This window comes from Cololabis saira, chromosome 5 (assembly GCF_033807715.1).
Source record: "Cololabis saira isolate AMF1-May2022 chromosome 5, fColSai1.1, whole genome shotgun sequence".
NCBI lineage: Eukaryota > Metazoa > Chordata > Actinopteri > Beloniformes > Belonidae > Cololabis > Cololabis saira.
This window is the reverse complement of record NC_084591.1, coordinates 44,108,842-44,126,686: the sequence shown is the minus strand read 5'-3', so window position 1 is coordinate 44,126,686 and position 17,845 is coordinate 44,108,842. Positions and strand designations below refer to the sequence as shown.

General features: G+C 41.0%; 1 protein-coding gene across 2 annotated transcripts in view; it reads right to left on the bottom strand.

Annotated features, from left to right (window-relative positions):
• Positions 1–4,313: 4,313 nt before the first annotated feature.
• immp2l (inner mitochondrial membrane peptidase subunit 2) overlaps positions 4,314–17,845 on the bottom strand; it is a 139,938-nt gene continuing 126,406 nt past the window's right edge. For both annotated transcript variants that reach the window (XM_061722225.1, XM_061722227.1), the window contains exons 5-6: positions 11,732–11,834; positions 4,314–4,886 (exon numbers count right to left, since the gene is read on the bottom strand). In XM_061722225.1, the coding sequence (XP_061578209.1) occupies positions 4,761–4,886; positions 11,732–11,834 (229 nt within the window). In that variant the 3' untranslated portion in view covers positions 4,314–4,760. The remainder of the gene's footprint in view (positions 4,887–11,731; positions 11,835–17,845) is intronic.

Sequence of the window (17,845 nt, the reverse complement as noted above, 5' to 3'; positions counted from 1 at the left end):
CCAATTATGGTCAAGGACTCAATACCAAGTCCCATGACACCACCCACGACTCTTTATGTCAAACCATTCAAAAGTTATGGCACAGAAAAGTATTCTAGGGGGCGCTGTTGAGCCGTTAGGCCACGCCCATTAATGCAAACCATGAAATATCAAATTTATCTCCAGGCCTGGCTTGCATGCAAAATTTGGTGACTTTTGGAGAACTATCAAATATGGACCAATCAGATGAAGGGGGGGCGCGCTTTTTGGCGTCTAGCGTCGCCACGGTAACACTTTTGAAAGAGAAAAGTAATGCGCGTAGTCGCAGGATGGAGACGCACATTTTGATGTATGACACACCTGGGTTCATGATACGGTTCGGGCCGTATTAATTCTCGAAGGAATGGCTCATATTGCTCCAAAATTACGCGATTAATTCAGAATGTTCAAAATGGCCGACTTCCTGTTCAGTTTCGGCCATGGCGCCAAGAGACTTTTCTTTAAGTTGCGACATGATACAGGTGTGTACCGATTTTCGTTCATGTACGTCACACCGTATTATGGGGCTTGAGGCACAAAGTTTTTTCTGTCTGAACCAACCAGATGAAGGGTGGGCGCGCTTTTTGGCGTCTAGCGTCGCCACGGTAACACTTTTGAAAGAGAAAAGTAATGCGTGTTGTCGCAGGATGGAGACGCACATTTTGATGTATAACACACTTGGGGGCACGTTACGGTTCGGGCCGCATTAACGGCAGAAGGAATGGCATAAATTGCGCCAAAGTGACACGATTAATTCAAAATGGCTGACTTCCTGTTCGGTTTCGGCCATGTCGCCAAGAGACTTTTCTTTAAGTTGTGTATTGATACAGGTGTGTACTGATTTTCGTGCATGTACGTCAAACCGTATTGTGGGGCTTGAGTCACAAAGTTTTCTAGGGGGCGTTGTTGAGACAATTTGCCACGCCCATTAATGCAAATCATGAAATATCACATTTTTCGCCAGGCCTGGCTTGCATGCAAAATTTGGTGACTTTTTGGGCACGTTTAGGGGGAAAAAAGGCCCTCCTTTCGTCAGAAGAAAAAAGAAAGAAAGAAAAAAAAAAATTCCTACAGATACAATAGGGCCTTCGCACTGAAGGTGCTCGGGCCCTAATAAAACTAAACTAAAATGAAAAATTCTAAACTATTATAACCCTGCCCATGACATGAATGCATGACACTTTGTGAACATTATACGATAAAGAGAAAAAAAACAACAATTCTATTGCTTTATTTGATATTCATTCAGTCATTAGCCTTTATTTATCCAGGCAGGTCATTAATAACACAATGGCCTGGCAAGAGACAAGCACCATTTGGGGGAAAAGGAAGTGGTTTAGGGAGTAAAACACAGTAAAATTGTAGCTCTACAAAGGTAGAAAACCATTAGGGAGCATTTTTTGGCAAAGGAGCGGAAATGGGCAGAACACCGGGTCTAGACCAATAAACAGTTCCATCGGGGCTCGTAAGTCAGCCCGTTGTTCAGTTGTTAAAATTTAATTAATTTCCCTTTGGGGATTAATAAAGTTGTTTTATGTTTCAATTTGAATGTAGTTTCAGGATCCGTGTTTTCTGAAGTTCCACAACTAATGAAATGATTCAACAAATTTGGTTTCAAGTATGCAATTGTGTGTTTTATTTGTTAGTCTTCAGAGTATAACTAAACTGAAATTAAGAGATCTTAATCTGATTGAAATTTAAATTATTATTTTTTATTATAAAATGTCAAATATTTTCAATAAATTATTTTTTCCAATGTGATTTCAGTGCTTGTGTAATTTACTTTAGTAAATCTGCAAACCGTTTTCACCACTTGGTTTTCAAGAATTATGTATAAAATATGTAGTCCTTCAAACAGCGCTGAACAGTAAACAGTAAACAGTAAAATATATCAGAATATATGAACAAGAGCAGCAGTGCAGTTTTGTCTTAAAAATGAAAACATAAAAAACTGTCCACAGTTTGAACAGAAGGAAACCTGAACAACTACGGTCAAAGACAGATGTGTGAGGTGTCCCTGGGGCAAACATCTGTCCTCTGGTGTCCCGAGTGTCCTACATCATTCATATTTGATCATTAAAACATGTGAGGGATACTGTTTACAATCATTTCAGTGCTTTGCATTTTGTAGTTTCACATCTCTACCATCCCCTCCAGAAAACACCGTCCGTGAGACGACGATACTGGAACCAGGAAATCCTTTCATCCAGACACTTGTATCTGCACTAGTGTCAACATCATCAGCGCAAACAAGCAATACTGCCACTACCGTGTCTTAAAGGGGACCTATTATGGCATCTAATCCCTATTTTAAACAGGCCTTGAATGTCTTAAAAACAAGCTTTTGATTGTTTTTGCTAAATAAATTAGAAATTCAGCCTCTGAGCCATGTCTTTATCTTCCCATTCTCTAACCTCATTATCTATGCAGGATTCTGTGTGGGCGGGGCTATGATAATGAGGCTCTGTGCTGATTGGCTGCCTGAATGACGTGATACACCGCTACGAAAAAATGGCAGAAGCTCCGGCCGGTGGAGTTACCGTGTCATAACTGCATGCGATGCAAGTGAGCGTCAGCGACAAAATCAATTCCATTGCTTTATTTTCTATTGGACTGTCCTAACTGGCGCAGCGACGCAGTGAGCCGTTTTGAGCTGAACATTTCCTGTCGCTCGCGTTGAAAGCCGGTTGAAAGCGCTGCAGGAAACAGTCATGGAAGAGGAACGGCTGATCCAGTTAGTTGAAATGAGAAGTTATCTCTATGATTCCTCCTCATTTCACTACAAAAACCTCAATAAAGTGGCAGCTGCTGGAGGGAGATGGACAGAGTGCGTCCGATGTCACGCAGTGCTACGATAGTCGGACGCTCACATGCAGTTACACGGTTTTATAGTTGTGGGCGTGGTTTGCAATTTGGTTACGTAACGACGGGAGCAGAATGTTATTGGCTCGTAGATCCACATCACATGGACGGCTCATCCGGGCGGCTGTACAGACTCTGCAGAATTTGGTTGCTTTCCTCCTTCTCTGAGTTGGCAGGCTGAGGGGAGACCACTTTATATATGTTAAAGCAAGAAAAAACATGTTTTTCATAATAGTTCCCCTTTAAGGTTCTGGTTCTAGTCTAGAAAAATGTCCTTTTGTCAGGGTAGAGTCTCCTGCTCCTGTTTTCAGTCAGGAAACCCCCCGACCAGACTCAGACTTGAAGCTCGTTGCATAAAAGTGTTTTAACTTAACAAAACCAGAAAAACACTGCATAAATACAATCCATTTATTTAATATTCAATAAAATATTGATAAACACGAGGTCAGAGACACTCATTTACAAAAGAAACATTAATATCTCAAATAACAGTTGTAGTTGCTTCAGAAGCTGAGAATGATCTTATTTAACAGATTTAAGTCTTCATAAAACCCTCCTCTGGTTTAAGTCGCGTTAAAACCAAGAAGTGTTGGGTCTGACGGGATTATTGCTGTTTAGATCCTCAAATAGAGAATCAGCGGTCGTAGGAGCGCCAGACGAAGAACAAGATTCATGTTTTCTTTACTCACAAGTGACATGTATTCATTTATTTAGCTGTCAATGTGTTAATAAACACTCACATTTTCTTTGACAACCCCATAAAGTCTAGAACAGGGGTCGGCAACCCAAAATGTTGAAAGAGCCATATTGGACCAAAAACACAAAAAACAAATATGTCTGGAGCCGCGAAAAATGAAAAGTCTTGTATAAGAAACACATGCTGCTGGGGAAGATGTTTTTTTTCATTATGCAGTTTGAAAAAAAAAGTCGAAATGTCGAGAAAAAAGTTGAAATGTCGAGAAAAAAGTCGAAATGTCAAGATTAATGTTGAAGTACAATCTTGAAAAAAAGTCGAAATGTCGAGAAAAGTCAAAATTTTGAGAAAAAAGTCGAAATGTTGAGGAAATAGTAAAAATTTCGTGAAAAAAGTCAAAATGTCGAGGAAAAAGTCGAAATGTCGAGAAAAGTCAAAATTTCGAGAAAAAAGTTGAAATGTCGAGAAAAGTCAAAATTTCGAGAAAAAAGTCGAAATGTCGAGAAAAGTCAAAATTTCGTGAAAAAAGTCAAAATGTCGAGGAAAAAGTCGAAATGTCGAGAAAAGTCAAAATTTCGTGAAAAAAGTCAAAATGTTGAGGAAAAAGTCAAAATTTCGAGAAAAAAGTTGAAATGTCGAGAAAAGTCAAAATTTCGTGAAAAAAGTCGAAATGTTGAGGAAAAAGTCGAAATGTCGAGATTAAAAAGGAAACGAAAAAGAAGAAAAAAGAGAAAAAAAGAAGAAAAAAGAAAAAAAGAAGAAAAAAAGAAAAAAAAGAAGAATAAAAGAAAAAAAAAGGTCAAACATTTTTGAAAAAGCTCCAGGACGCACCAGGGCGGCGCTAAAGAGCTGCATGCGGCTCTAGAGCCGCGGGTTGCCGACCCCCGTTCTAGAGGAACCTTAAAAAACCCCCCCAAAACTGAAAAAAACAAAAAAACGCGATGAAACCGGAGAATATTTGGCCTGGTTGCTTGGAAACAGACCTGAGCCTGAAGAGCAGAACTTGAGCGGTCTTTAGATAAAACAGCAGGGCTCGGAGTTGATGTGCGGTCACATCTGGTCCAGTCTGTAACCAGACTGCAGCAGGACAACGTCTGTGTCGAGGTAAAAGGTTTTTAAAAAGCACCCTGAGAACCAGAGTGTTCACTCCCCTGAAGACATGACGTTTGAGAGGTTTCACGGTTCTTCATTCCTCCTCCTCCGTGTGGTCCAGCGGTCCTCGGTTCTGAGGGAGGGACGGTCTGATCTGCTGCCACCGATGGGGAGGCCAGATGATGTGAGAGGCCCGGCCGTGCAGGAGCCCCATGGAGACCTGGAGACAGCAGGAGGTCAAGCATCAGAACGGGCGCTGCTTACAAATGACGTCCGAGATCGCCGCGGTAACTGCAGCGTGTGGACCAAACACAGCAGGAGGTTCCCCCCTCTCCATCCAACGTCCTTTTTAACTTGCCATTGTTTCTTTACTCAATATCTGATACTCGTAATTCAACACCGGGGGTCATGTCCTGGGTCTTATACATGTATGAATGAATGAATGAATGAATGAATTTCATTTTTGTCCGAAGACCGATCCCTTTAGGGGATTATAAGACACCAGAAACAGAAAATCATCAAATACACAATATCACACACACTTAATTGGGAGCTACACAATGTACACCGGAAAAAAAAAAAAAAAAAAAAATCAAAAACCAGAATGTATATTCTTACATATATGTTACTTTTCTTCGCCTATCCCACGCTTTCTCCAAATAGTCAGCAAGTGCAAATATTTTATGATCAAAAATCCATTTGAGTCTCTCAGCATCACTTACCCACATCAAATCCAGATTCTTACATCTATCAAATAATTTTTGACGCAGCTCACGATACAGAGGACAATAAAATAAAAAATGGAACTAATTTTCAATGTCATTAATGTCACAGTAAGGACAAATCAGCTCTTCTTCTGGGACCCCTCGACAGGGGCGCCGCTAGGGATTTTGGGCCCCATGAAAATAATCTTTACCGGGCCCCCCAACACAGCGGCGAAATTTGTCGATGCTATTTTACATACAATGCATTTTAATGGTATTTTTGACTATCATTACCATATTTGTGAAAGAAGAGCAACATGACAGCAGGGGAAGAACTGAGCACTCTGAATACAATGGAATTAATTTTGATTCATTTATTTGCTGCAACACTGATTTTTAAATTGGAAATAAACTCTTCCATGAAAAAATAGAAATTATAATTCATTAATTCATTACTCTTCCTCCACATTCCTCCCTAACAAACCTGGACCTGGCTCTGTAGAGTGTACATGACATACATTAATTATATAGTATTTCCTACAATATAACTATTTGTAATAGCATAGTCACCAATATGTAAACTTCTCTGATTGGACTGAGAGCGGTCACCCCAGTCTGCTGCACACACCACAGATGCCCCCCTCTGTTTTTACTGCATGTCTTCAATTTAAATTTAAACTTCTGCAGGCGTTGATGTTTCCAAAACAAATAAATCATCATTAGGGGCCTTTCTGGGCCCCCCTCAATCATGGGCCCCTATAATCCGTATCCTTTACCCCCCCTTTTCGGCGCCCCTGCCCCTCGATAACGTCCTGTCTCAAGGTGCAGAGGCAAGATTCCACAACGGATTTGGGCACATAAGGATCGTTGTCTTTTAGAGAGGGAGGCACAAACATACTTTTCACAACTAAAACAACTTTTTATAGAACAAAATATTCTTAATTTTGGTTTATACAATATGTCCTGTGACCATTTGATCTGATATACATTAAACAAGGCTTCCTTAGCCAAAAAAACATTCACAACGCTCCCATTCTGAAATACATGCAATGCGCCAATCCTCATAAATATATCCTCTACTTCACTTGCCCATGCACCTTTTATTGTAACATCCCATTTTAATATTTTCTTAGCGATTCTATTCTCTGGCATCTTCACTATTCAGTTCCATAAAGCTAACATAGCACCTTTCCAACGTACCTCACATGGCTCCCATCCCATATCTCCCATTATAGCTAGTATGGGCGCAAATTTATGAACCCTTAAAAAATATCGGATTATCGGACATGTATGTATGTATGTGTTGTATTACCATGTTAAGAATTGTAATAGACGCTATGTAAATGAATCCAACTCAACTCAATTTATTTAAGGTAGTTTGTACAACTATTTTAAAAACGTGTGCAGCAGAAAGATAGATGACCCTAAAGTGACGGTATTTAAAGAAACCAAACTCTCAACCGTGACCTGAAAGTACCAGACCTACCAGGCCAGAAAAGCCAGTAGAAAGTTCACAGACTTACCGCTCATACAAACACGCACACACACACATGCACATAATGATAAATACAGCTCCCTCATTATTCAACCCTCCCCTGCTCCCCCGTATCAGCCTCCTAACACGGCTACTCTCACTGCTGCTTTCACCTTCACACTGTGTATTTATTCAGTGTGAACATGCGTTTTGTGTCACCCTTTCTCAGCTAATTGCACCAGTGTTGCAACGTTGTTGTCATCTGTTTTGCCTTTTTTCTGTTGACATGATGGTTGTACTGGCAGTAACTTCACTGTGCCGGGACGCTGGCTCAGCAACAAATACAGCTCTAATCTCATTTTATTATATTATGTTACATTATACTATATTATGTTACGTTCTATTACATTATATTATGTTACATTACATTATATTGTATTATATGATGTTATATTATATTATATTACATTATATTCTATTTTATTATATTATATTATCTGCATCTAACATTTCTGATGGCGATTAAAGTGAACAAAACAGACAAAACAAATACTTGTGGGTTTAACTTTATATTAATGAAAATATCAGGACATCTGTGATAATGTGATGAAACTTCTGATATGAATAAGAATAATGAGAACAGCAATAATAAGAGCTGTGGTTGTAATTATTGTTGTTCAGGACCAAACAGAAACTGTAATCTCTACTTTCTGGATGGAGATTCCAGGCTTTATTTCAAAAATCATTTCTACTGGTGGGTTTTCTATGGTCAGTTGTAGTTGGCCGAGAGGAGAGGAGGGACGAGGACCAGGAGGACATCATTATAATTCATCATTATTATAACGGTGAACAAGAGGCTTGGAGCAGGTTCTGTTCTGCAGCATCACAGAGGAGGGCGGGTTCATGCCAGTAGGATACTTCACTTCAATTTATCCACATCTGTCATTGGAGACGTTTGTCAAAAATGTAATTCTCAGGATCTGAAAGAAGCGAGCCGACTAACTGAATGTTTATTCTTCAGACTCGGAACAAGCGAAGTTGGAGTTTGGAGTCATGTGAAGCGTAAAGATCAAGATCTCATTAATCCATGACCGGGCGTGCTCTGCAAGTCTAACCGTCCAGTGGGGAATCTACTAAAATCCAAATCATTTACCCGAGCGGCACATGACAGGTTTATAGAGGACAGGTTCTGTGAAGAGATCCCATCTCCATCCTGACATTATCACTTATAGATTGGACAAAGACAAAGGAGAGCGTTCAGGGCCTGGAGGCAGCTTTTAATCTAAAATCTCCAGAGGGCATTCACCCTGCAAAATGCCACTGGACCTTAGTAAAAGATGTTTTCCATAAGTGAATCAGCCAGAACAGTAAGTGGCTGACGAAGCCAGAACTCACTACTGAAACAAACTACCATGAAATAAGTGAATAAGTGAAGTACAGGGAGGCTAAAGACCCAGAGACAGCAAAGCTCACTGATCCAAGTCTGTATTTCAGCAAAATTTCTGATAATGTTTCACAAAACATAACTAATTGTGTAATACAATTAAAAGATTTAAAGATACTAGATAAAAATTGAGCTTTATTGAAAACTTGGATGTCTTAAAGCTGGCTGGACACAAAATGATCATATTCAGGGCTGCACATAAGTGGGCCGCCAGAGCGCATGCGCCGTCAAAATCCACAGTGCGCTGTCAATCTTGTGCTGCGAAGCGCTTTTGCGTACCAACAGCTGGGGCTCATATTATTGGTTGTAGCCAGACCAGAATACTAATATTAAAAAATCTATTGGGAGAGCTTTTCCCCAGAACTGCCACTCAAAGTTGGTACTGGCCAATCACAGCGCGTCCTTACTCCCCCTCCATGCTCGTTGCGGCAGTGGGTTGGGCAGGAAGAGAGGTAAGGATCAGCTTACTGAACAAACCCCGACACGTCTCGTCAAAATGTCCAAGAAGCAAGCGCCATAAGTAATTATTTTGGCGTTCCACCACCACCAACTACAAAGAGACACCAAACTGAACCACTACCCGTGGATAGAAACAGAAAACGTGTGTTCGCCGAGAAGTGGCTGCATGATGTTACGCGGCGACGCGCACCGTACGTTCGCGTTCCCGCGTATCCTACCCCGTAAACTCTGCGTTGGTGCAACGCGGAACCATAAATCAGCCAGTCTCCGTCACTGCATGCAGCAGTTTCCTGCACCAGTGAGACGCTGCTCTCTGATTATGGCTCACAGTTTATGAAAACCCCAAATAAAAAATAAATTAGACAATATTTTATGAAATCAATAAACAATTCCATCATCAAAATTATAACAAATAAAGGTTCAACATATCCTGCTTTGAATGTAATAAGACTAGGTAATATATTAGTTTCACCTTTTAAGTTGAATTATTGAAATAGATGAACTTTTACACCATATTCTAGTTGATTATTGAAATAAATTAACTTTTACACCATATTCTAGTTGAATTATTGAAATAAGTTAACTTTTACACCATATTCTTCACTGAAGCAATATTCTACACCTTGGCTGATGTGGACATACGTAGCATAGGAGGATATTTCAGCTGCTATATGGTTGGCTGTCTGTACAGTCATGCAAGTTCAATGCTATTAAAGAACACGTTTTTTTATATAAAATAAACACATTTTTATGCAGTTTAGAAGTTTTGGGGCTTCTTTTTGGCTCCTGCGCTGCTGAAATCGGGGCGTCCTTTATTTCTATTTCTGAAAGTTGGCAACCCTAGGTGCAAAATATGCTTTTATACTGACTCTACAGACTAACACGCACCATAATTTGTTAATTCATCTTTATAAGTGAATAAATATCGTTTTGCCTATAACTTATTCCTGCATCCCTCTTTTATCGATCCGGCGAGACGGGTCACCGCGTTTTTGGAGCCCCAAGTCACATATCCAGGGGCTCCTCTGAGCACCAGACCAAAATAATTATGTGCAGCCCTGATCATATTCTCTTTAAAAAGAAATTGGAAAATTCCGATCTGATGCTCCCGCTACGACCCAAAATGTTGAATTTGGTGCAGCACAGGATGGACAGAGCTCCTGAACGATGCTTAAGACAGAAGGAAGGAGCAGCGCTGGTGCAGGCCGGACTTCTTAAATCCTGGCAGCCAAGGGCAGTCGTAGTCCGGACCGTGAAGGATGCTCTCTTGCTTTATTGTATCTGTCGCGCTGCTAATTAAAAGGATATAAAAGCAGCGTTTGCAGAGCTGCTGGCTTCATGAAAATGAGTTTGGGAAGAGCAAACCTCCCGTCCTCTTGGCAAGATTCAGTGCAGCTGGAGACCTGGTCCCTCCATCGGGCCCGGAATGTGCCATCCATAGCAAACAGATTCTTTGCTGAATATTTTATAATCACTCACCCCAAGAGGGCAAAACAGCAAGCAGAGGACAGAAATCAATATGAGAATGTTAATATTCCTTCAGCTTTTCAAAGATGAGGAGCAACGCCTGAACCCGGTCGCAATGAAATGTTTATGTGTGAAGGAGGAGCAGATTAGCACAAGAACAACCCGGGTGTGCAGAAACCCCAGATCTGGTTGAAACGTGTCCTCCACACAAAGCTGTCCAAAGGGGATACATGTTGGAGACGGACGGGAAGAGTTGTGAGTGAACGTGACTCAACATCAGATCATTCTGATAAAACCACGATACACCCCATCCATATATGCCAGCTCTTTGACTCCCCCCTACCCTCCTTGTTCTGGTTCCAGCTCATTCCACCACTCAAACGTGGTTTCCATCAGTTTCAAACGGGTCAAGTTACATTTGGTACCGGTCGGTGCTCATCCTGACAGCTGAACTTATAAAAACCTACCCAACCTTACATTACTAATTGGTACAGTTTTGTTTTACAGCGCCTTATTTGCAGTCTTTCCTGAGGATACTTTGACACGAGGAGTTTTTCTCGCCACTGTTTGGCTTAAGGTTTTTCTCCCACTAGGGGAGTTTTTACCTGCTATCATTTATGTAATAATTGCTCGGGGGTTTATGTTCTCGGTTTCTGGAAAGATCCTAGAGCAGGGGTCGGCAAACCAAAATGTTGAAAGAGCCAGAGCAGAGTAATATTCTGCTCTGGTCAGGAAAAACATGCACATACTGCTGTATCCAGTATAATATGATGCTATGTTTATATGAAACCAAGCTCTAGAGCAGAGGTCGACAACCCAAAATGTTGAAAGAGCCATATTGGACCAAAAATACAAAAAACAAATATGTCTGGAGCCGCAAAAAATGAAAAGTCTTGTATAAGCCTTAGAATGAAGGCAACACATGCTGCATGTATCTATATTAGTTATAACTGGGGGAATTATTATGCACTTTGAGAAAGAAGTCAAAATGTCGAGAAAAAAGTCGAAATGTCAAGATTAATATTGAAGTACAATCTTGAGAAAAAAGTCGAAATGTTGAGAAAAAAGTCGAAATGTTGAGAGAAAAGTTGAAATGTCGAGAAAAAAGTCAAAATTTGGAGAAAAAAGTCAAAATGTCGAGATTAATGTTGAAGTACAATCTCGAGAAAAAGTTGAGAAAAAAGTCGAAATGTCGAGAAAAAAGTCGAAATGTCGAGATTAAAAAGGAAAGGAAAAGGGAAGAAAAGAAGAGAAAAAAGACAAAAAGAAAAAAAAAAGAAAAAAGAAAAAAAGAGAAAAAAAAGAGACGAGAAAAAAAGAAGAAAAAAAGGAAAAAAAAGGTCAAACATTTTTGGAAAAGTTCCAGGGAGCCACTAGGGCGGCGCTAACGAGCTCTAGAGCCGCGGGTTGCCGACCCCTGGTCTAGAGAGAACTTCTGTTGTAATAGACGCTATATAACTAAAAATGAATTGGACGAGTTCCTGCCCCCCCCCCCAGGTAAGATATGAAGGTCCTACCGGTCCGAAGCTGTTGCTGTCCAGACTGCGTCCATGATGATCTCCTTCAATCCAGAAATGACCATCAGGGATTCGAACGTATCGGTTCTTGTAGCCCATAGTCCTGAAGAGATGGACAGAGGAACTAAAATAAATAAAAAACACATTTTCTAAAGCAAATGTCTCTTCTCATATTATTTTGGTTGTGAAATAAGTAAGAAATCTGGTTCAAAGATGTTAAATTCCCCCAAGCACAGTCAGCTATCTTAATTCTTTTCTTCTTCAATCAGTCTGGTTCCACTGGATTTGTATTTTATTTCTAGGTCTTAGCGCCAGAAGATGGGGAAGAAACTTAAGCTGGATTCTACAGGACTGAAAAACAACCATGTGACATGTTCATGTAGAGCCACAACCAGACTGACGTAAACAAGAAATAAGTAGAGAAACAGAGGAGGGGTAACGGAGGAGGAGTAACGGAGGAGGAGTAACGGAGGAGGAGAACCAGAGGAGCAATACGATGGGAGGGGTACTAGGGGACACATGTTTGTATCTTCTAGACTAGATTACTGTAACGTATTATTAGCAGGATGTTCAAGAAATTCTCTGAATATCCTCCAGCTGATCCAAAAGCAGCGTGAGAGCTGACAGGACTGGACAAGAGAGAGCAGCTCTCTCCAGTGTTAGTCTCCCCATAAACCTCAGAATCCACTGCAAAATTGTATTCCTTGCGTCTAAAGCTCTAAATGGCCTAGCTCTGCAATATTTACAAGACCTGATAGTAATGTATGTTCCTAATAGAGCTCTGGGTTCTCAGGGTGCAGGTTTACTCGTAGTTCATAGAGAATCTAAATGTAGATTTGGAGGACGGGTCTCTGCTATCAGGAACCGTTACTATGGAGACAACTTCCAGTTTGGGTTAAGGAGGCTGACACCACCTCCACCTTTAAAACCAAACTTTAAACCTTTGTAATTAGTGAAGTCTCTAGTTAGTGTACATGAGTGTGTTAGGGCCAGTAGTCGTAGCTGCAGCTGCAGGACCAGACTAGAGCAGCTGGTCTGAAACAGATTCATCCTGGATATGCTGCTATAGAGCTACGCTGCAGTACATGTTTCCCCCTGCCAGAAACAGTTCTGGTGATGGAGTGAAACTGGTTCCTAAGGTTTCTAAACAGAGTTATATTACCGTATTGACCCGAATATAAGACGACCCTGATTATAAGACGACCCCCTCTTTTTCAAGACTCAAATTTGAAAAAAGACTTTTTTAACACCAAATTAAATTTTTATACAGAAAATAATTACAGTACATCTGAAACAAATGATTATAACAATATATTTGAGAGAAAAAGCATGCCTCATTCAAATCATGATCTTGAAGTTTGCATCATAACTTCTTCCACCTGATTGTCGCTACGTTTCTCCATTTTCTGTTATCTCTTCTGTTATTTTCTTCTCTTTTCTTTCTTACCGCTATTTTTTATTTTTCTTCTTCATGCTACTGCTATTTTTATTCTTCGTGACAGGGGTTCGCTTTGGCCTGGGGAGTTTAGTTCAGCATTCGCTTTAAAGATATCTGGCGCCATCTAGCGTTGTGAATGGGTATAACGTCTAGACCCCGAATGTAAGATGACCCCCACTTTTTCAGTCTTATTTCAATGCAAAAAACCCCGTCTTATATTTGGGCCAATACGGTACTATGTTGGAGACTAATGTTTTTACATCTTTGTTTTGGGAACCTCATGCATGCAGACCAACATGGGCAGCATGCTTTTCTTCCCCAAGACTGAAGCGAGCAGAGGTCAGTGATGTGTGTGGACTTCTCTGTCCGTTTGTGGATGTGACTGCAGACATAAAGCTCCAGCACAGAGCGGTTGGTGTCGGTGCTCCTGATCACCAGGTTACTGGTGTTTTTGGCTGCACGAGCTGCAGGATCAGCCTCCTCCTGCACTGGCTTACCGTCTTCAAGCTGCTTAACTTCAAAGTCAGTGCAGCTCTTTATTTTAATTGTATGACATTTCCCTCCATATCCGACAATGATTGATATACGCTCAACCGTGTTTTTTTTTTTTTTTTTGCCTATATGCTCCAGTGTTGGAAGAAATACTCCAGCAGGTTTTCTTTCTTTGACCACATGCTAAGAATTTTCTCCACTGTTGTGGTGGTTTTTGGTCATCTCCATATATTTCGATAGTTTGACCAACTTCTTCTTAAAACTTCTTTTTTAAAAAAGCACATTTGGCTTTGACAGGCAAAGGACCTCACAAGTTTTTGATGAATTACTGTTTCACATAAATAACTGTACACATTTTCTTCTAAAGTTTCTGTTGTCATTTTTGTTTTTGCAGAGTGAGTATAGTCTCAAAGCGGGGGAAGTGTTATCATGCATCACTGGCCAGTAAGTCCCTGTCGTGGATGTGGAGGAACAGAAATTGTGCAAGAAGGACGCATGGCAACAGATGTATTCTTATTTGTTGAAAAATGTAGGCGTTGAGTCCTCCCTTGATGGGGATAATAATAATAATATTAAGGACTTGGATTTATATAGCGCCCTTCTAGGCACCCAGAGCACTTTACAGAGATCATTATTCATTCATACACATCCTCACAGGTGGTGGTAAGCTACATTTGTAGCCACAGCTGCCCTGGGGCAGACTGACAGAAGCGTGGCTGCCATATCGCGCCTAACGGCCTCTCCGACCACCACCAACATTCATACACATTCAAACACATTCATACGGGGCAAGCTGGGTAAGGTGTCTTGCCCAAGGACACGACAGCAAACTAGGACAGAGCGGGATTCGAACCACCGACCTTCCGATCATTGTAAGGATCATTTAATTACATGAGAAAACTGGCTGGCCTGCTGCCTATGATTCATATCTACATTTTCTGAATATAATCATGCAATAATTTAACAAACCAATCATAATTAAAGCTGCAAGCAGCGATGAACGGGCCCTCGCACTAACGGCCACCGTCCCCATAAGCATATCAGAAATGACACCACCCACGACTTCCTATGTCAAACCATTCAAAAGTTATGGCAGAAAAAAGGGACAACCAATCAGAAGAAGGGGCGGGGCTAATTCAGGCCAATGAAGGTCAAGGACTCAATACCGAGTCCCATGACACCACCCACGACTCTTTATGTCAAACCATTCAAAAGTTATAGCAGAGAAAAGTATTGTAGGGGGCGCTGTTGAGCCGTTAGGCCACGCCCATTAATGCAAACCATGAAATATCAAATTTATCACCAGGCCTGGCTTGCATGCAAAATTTGGTGACTTTTGGGGAACTATCAAATATGGACCAATCAGATAAAGGGAGGGCACGCTTTTTGGCGTTTAGCGTTGCCAAACGCCTTTGAAAGAGAAAAGTAATGAGCGTTGTAGCAGGATGGAGACGCACATTTTGATGTATAATACACCTGGGTGCACGTTACGGTTCAGGCCGCATTAACGGCCGAAGAAATGGCATAAATTGCGCCAAAATTACGCGATTAATTAAAAATGTTCAAAATGGCCGACTTCCTGTTGGGTTTCAGCCATGGCGCCAAGAGACTTTTCTTTAAGTTGCGACATGATACAGGTGTGTACCGATTTTCGTGCATGTACGTCAAACCGTATCGTGGGGCTTGAGGCACAAAGTTTTCTAGGGGGCGCTGTTGAGCCATTAGGCCACGCCCATTAATGCAAACCATTAAATATCACATTTTTGGCCAGGCCTGGCTTGGTGCAAAATTTGGTGACTTTTGGGACACGTTTAGGGGGGCAAAAAGGCCCTAATTTCGTTTGAAAAATAAAAACGAGAACGAGAATAAGAACGAGAACAATTCCTACAGATACAATATGGCCTTCGCACTGTCAGTGCTCGGGCCCTAATAATAAATTATTATCACACGTTATCTTCACAATCATATTTATTATCACACGTTAACACGTTTTTGTTAATAAATGTACAGTAATGTGAACAAATGTATGGGACTGAAATTCTCTCAGACAGGGACTGAAAAAGGAAGCGATCGTATGTAATGAATATATATAAACACTGCAATCGTCAGGAGGTGAGTTTTGAAAGCTGCTGTTTGAGAGGAGCTCTGCAGCTCGTCTCCTGTTTTATAAAGCGGAGAATTCATTTCCTCAAGAGAACACGGTGTAACACCCCCGAGAACAGCTCGCTCCTCTTCCTGCACATCCGGGAGAAATAGCAGGCTGCACACATGCGCACGCACACACCTGCATCATAGTAAATATGGTAAAACTAGTGAACAATAAAGAACGTGTCGTGGTTTGTGGCCCGGATTGTGTCCTGCTTTATTCGGAACTGCTTCTGGAAGGTTTATTGTGTAAATGATTTCCACTTTATTTTATTCATCTATCATCACACCAACAAGCACATTTTCATGAACACTTGTCAATGCAGCACCGTCAACCTTCATTTGTACACGAGTGTCCTTTTGCAATTACCAAGTATCATGAATTTAGTTTGAGTTCAAACCAAACCGCTTCTTTAATCTTCACATTTCTGTAGTAACCATTGCCAAGAGCTCCCTAAAATTCACCCAAGACCAAAAAGATATTTTTGTTGTCTGCAAACAGTACTTATTTGAATTCTGTGGATACTTTGGAAATATCACTGACATACAGAATAAATAGTATTGGACCCAAAACTGAGCCCTGGGGTACACCACAAGCATGATGAGATAAACTCTCCTGCCTCTTCAATAACTTCCCACCCTGTGTAACACACACGCTCCAATTTATGGATTTGTATGTTATGAATAATTGTATTAAATGTTTAGAAGAAGTTTAGGCTGTTTGATTTTTCTTCTCTACGTCATCCCAGTTTTTCCACAGGCTGCTTTTTTTAAATTATGGTAACAACTAATCTGTACTTTTTTTATTGCAATTTTGCATCTCTTAGCAAGAATGTACTGAAGAATATTAGGGCCAGGCAGGAGAAAAATAAAAATAATATTTTAGAGGAGGAAGATTTTTTTTCATAATGCACTTCGAGAAAAAAGTCGAAATATCGAGAAAAAAGTCAAAATGTCGAGATTAATGTTGAAATACAATTTGAGAAAAAAGTCGAAATGTATTTCAACTTTATTCTCGAAATGTCGACTTTATTCACGAAATTTTGACTTTTTTCTCGAAATTGTATTTCAACATTAATCTCGACATTTCGACTTTTTTCTCGACATTTCGACTTTTTTCTCGAAGTGCACAATGAAAAAAGGTTCCTGCTGAAGACTCGGTCATTGTCGTGTGGAGACAACGAGGCTACGGGAGTTTTCTGGGAGCTGGAGTCTCCTCTAAACATGGACAAACATGCATGTGAGGTTCCTGCTGCGTCTGAGCGGGTTGTGGACGTCAGTGTGAGGTGATGTGCTGTTGACAGCGTGGACCCGTCTCTCGTCCAGCGACAGCTGACACAGACTAGAGACCTCCTTGAGCCGGAATAAGACTAAAGTGTTTCTAGAATACCAATGAAAAGCCACAGGACTGCTACTAACTTTAGTGAGCATTGTATTTTTGGGCAGAAGCTAAACGTGATTAACTCTCCTCCTTAAGGAGGATTTTCTTTTAACCCTTGTGCTGTCTTCGGGTCAAGGAAGGAGGAAGAGAAGAAGGGAGGAAGGAAGGAAGAATGAAAAGAAGGAAAGAAAGAAGGGAGGAAGGGAGAAAAGAAGGAAGGGAGGATGGGAGAAAAGGAAGGGAGAAAAGGAGGAATGGAGGAAAGAAGGAAGGAAGGAAGGAAGGAAGGAAGGAAGGAAGGAAGGAAGGAAAGAGGAAGGGAGAAAAGGAGGAATGGAGGAAAGAAGGAAGGAAGGAAGGAAGGAAGGAAGGAAGGAAGGAAGGAAGGAAGGAAGGAAGGAAGGAAGGAAGGAAGGAAGGAAGGAAAGAGGAAGGGAGAAAAGGAGGAATGGAGGAAAGAAGGAAGGAAGGAAGGAAGGAAGGAAGGAAGGAAGGAAGGAAGGAAGGAAGGAAGGAAGGAAGGAAGGAAGGAAGGAAGGAAGAAAAGAGGAAGGGAGAAAAGAAGGAAGGGAGGAAAGAAGGAAGGAAGGAAGGAAGGAAGGAAGGAAGGAAGGAAGGAAGGAAGGAAGGAAGGAAGGAAGGAAGGAAGGAAGGAAGG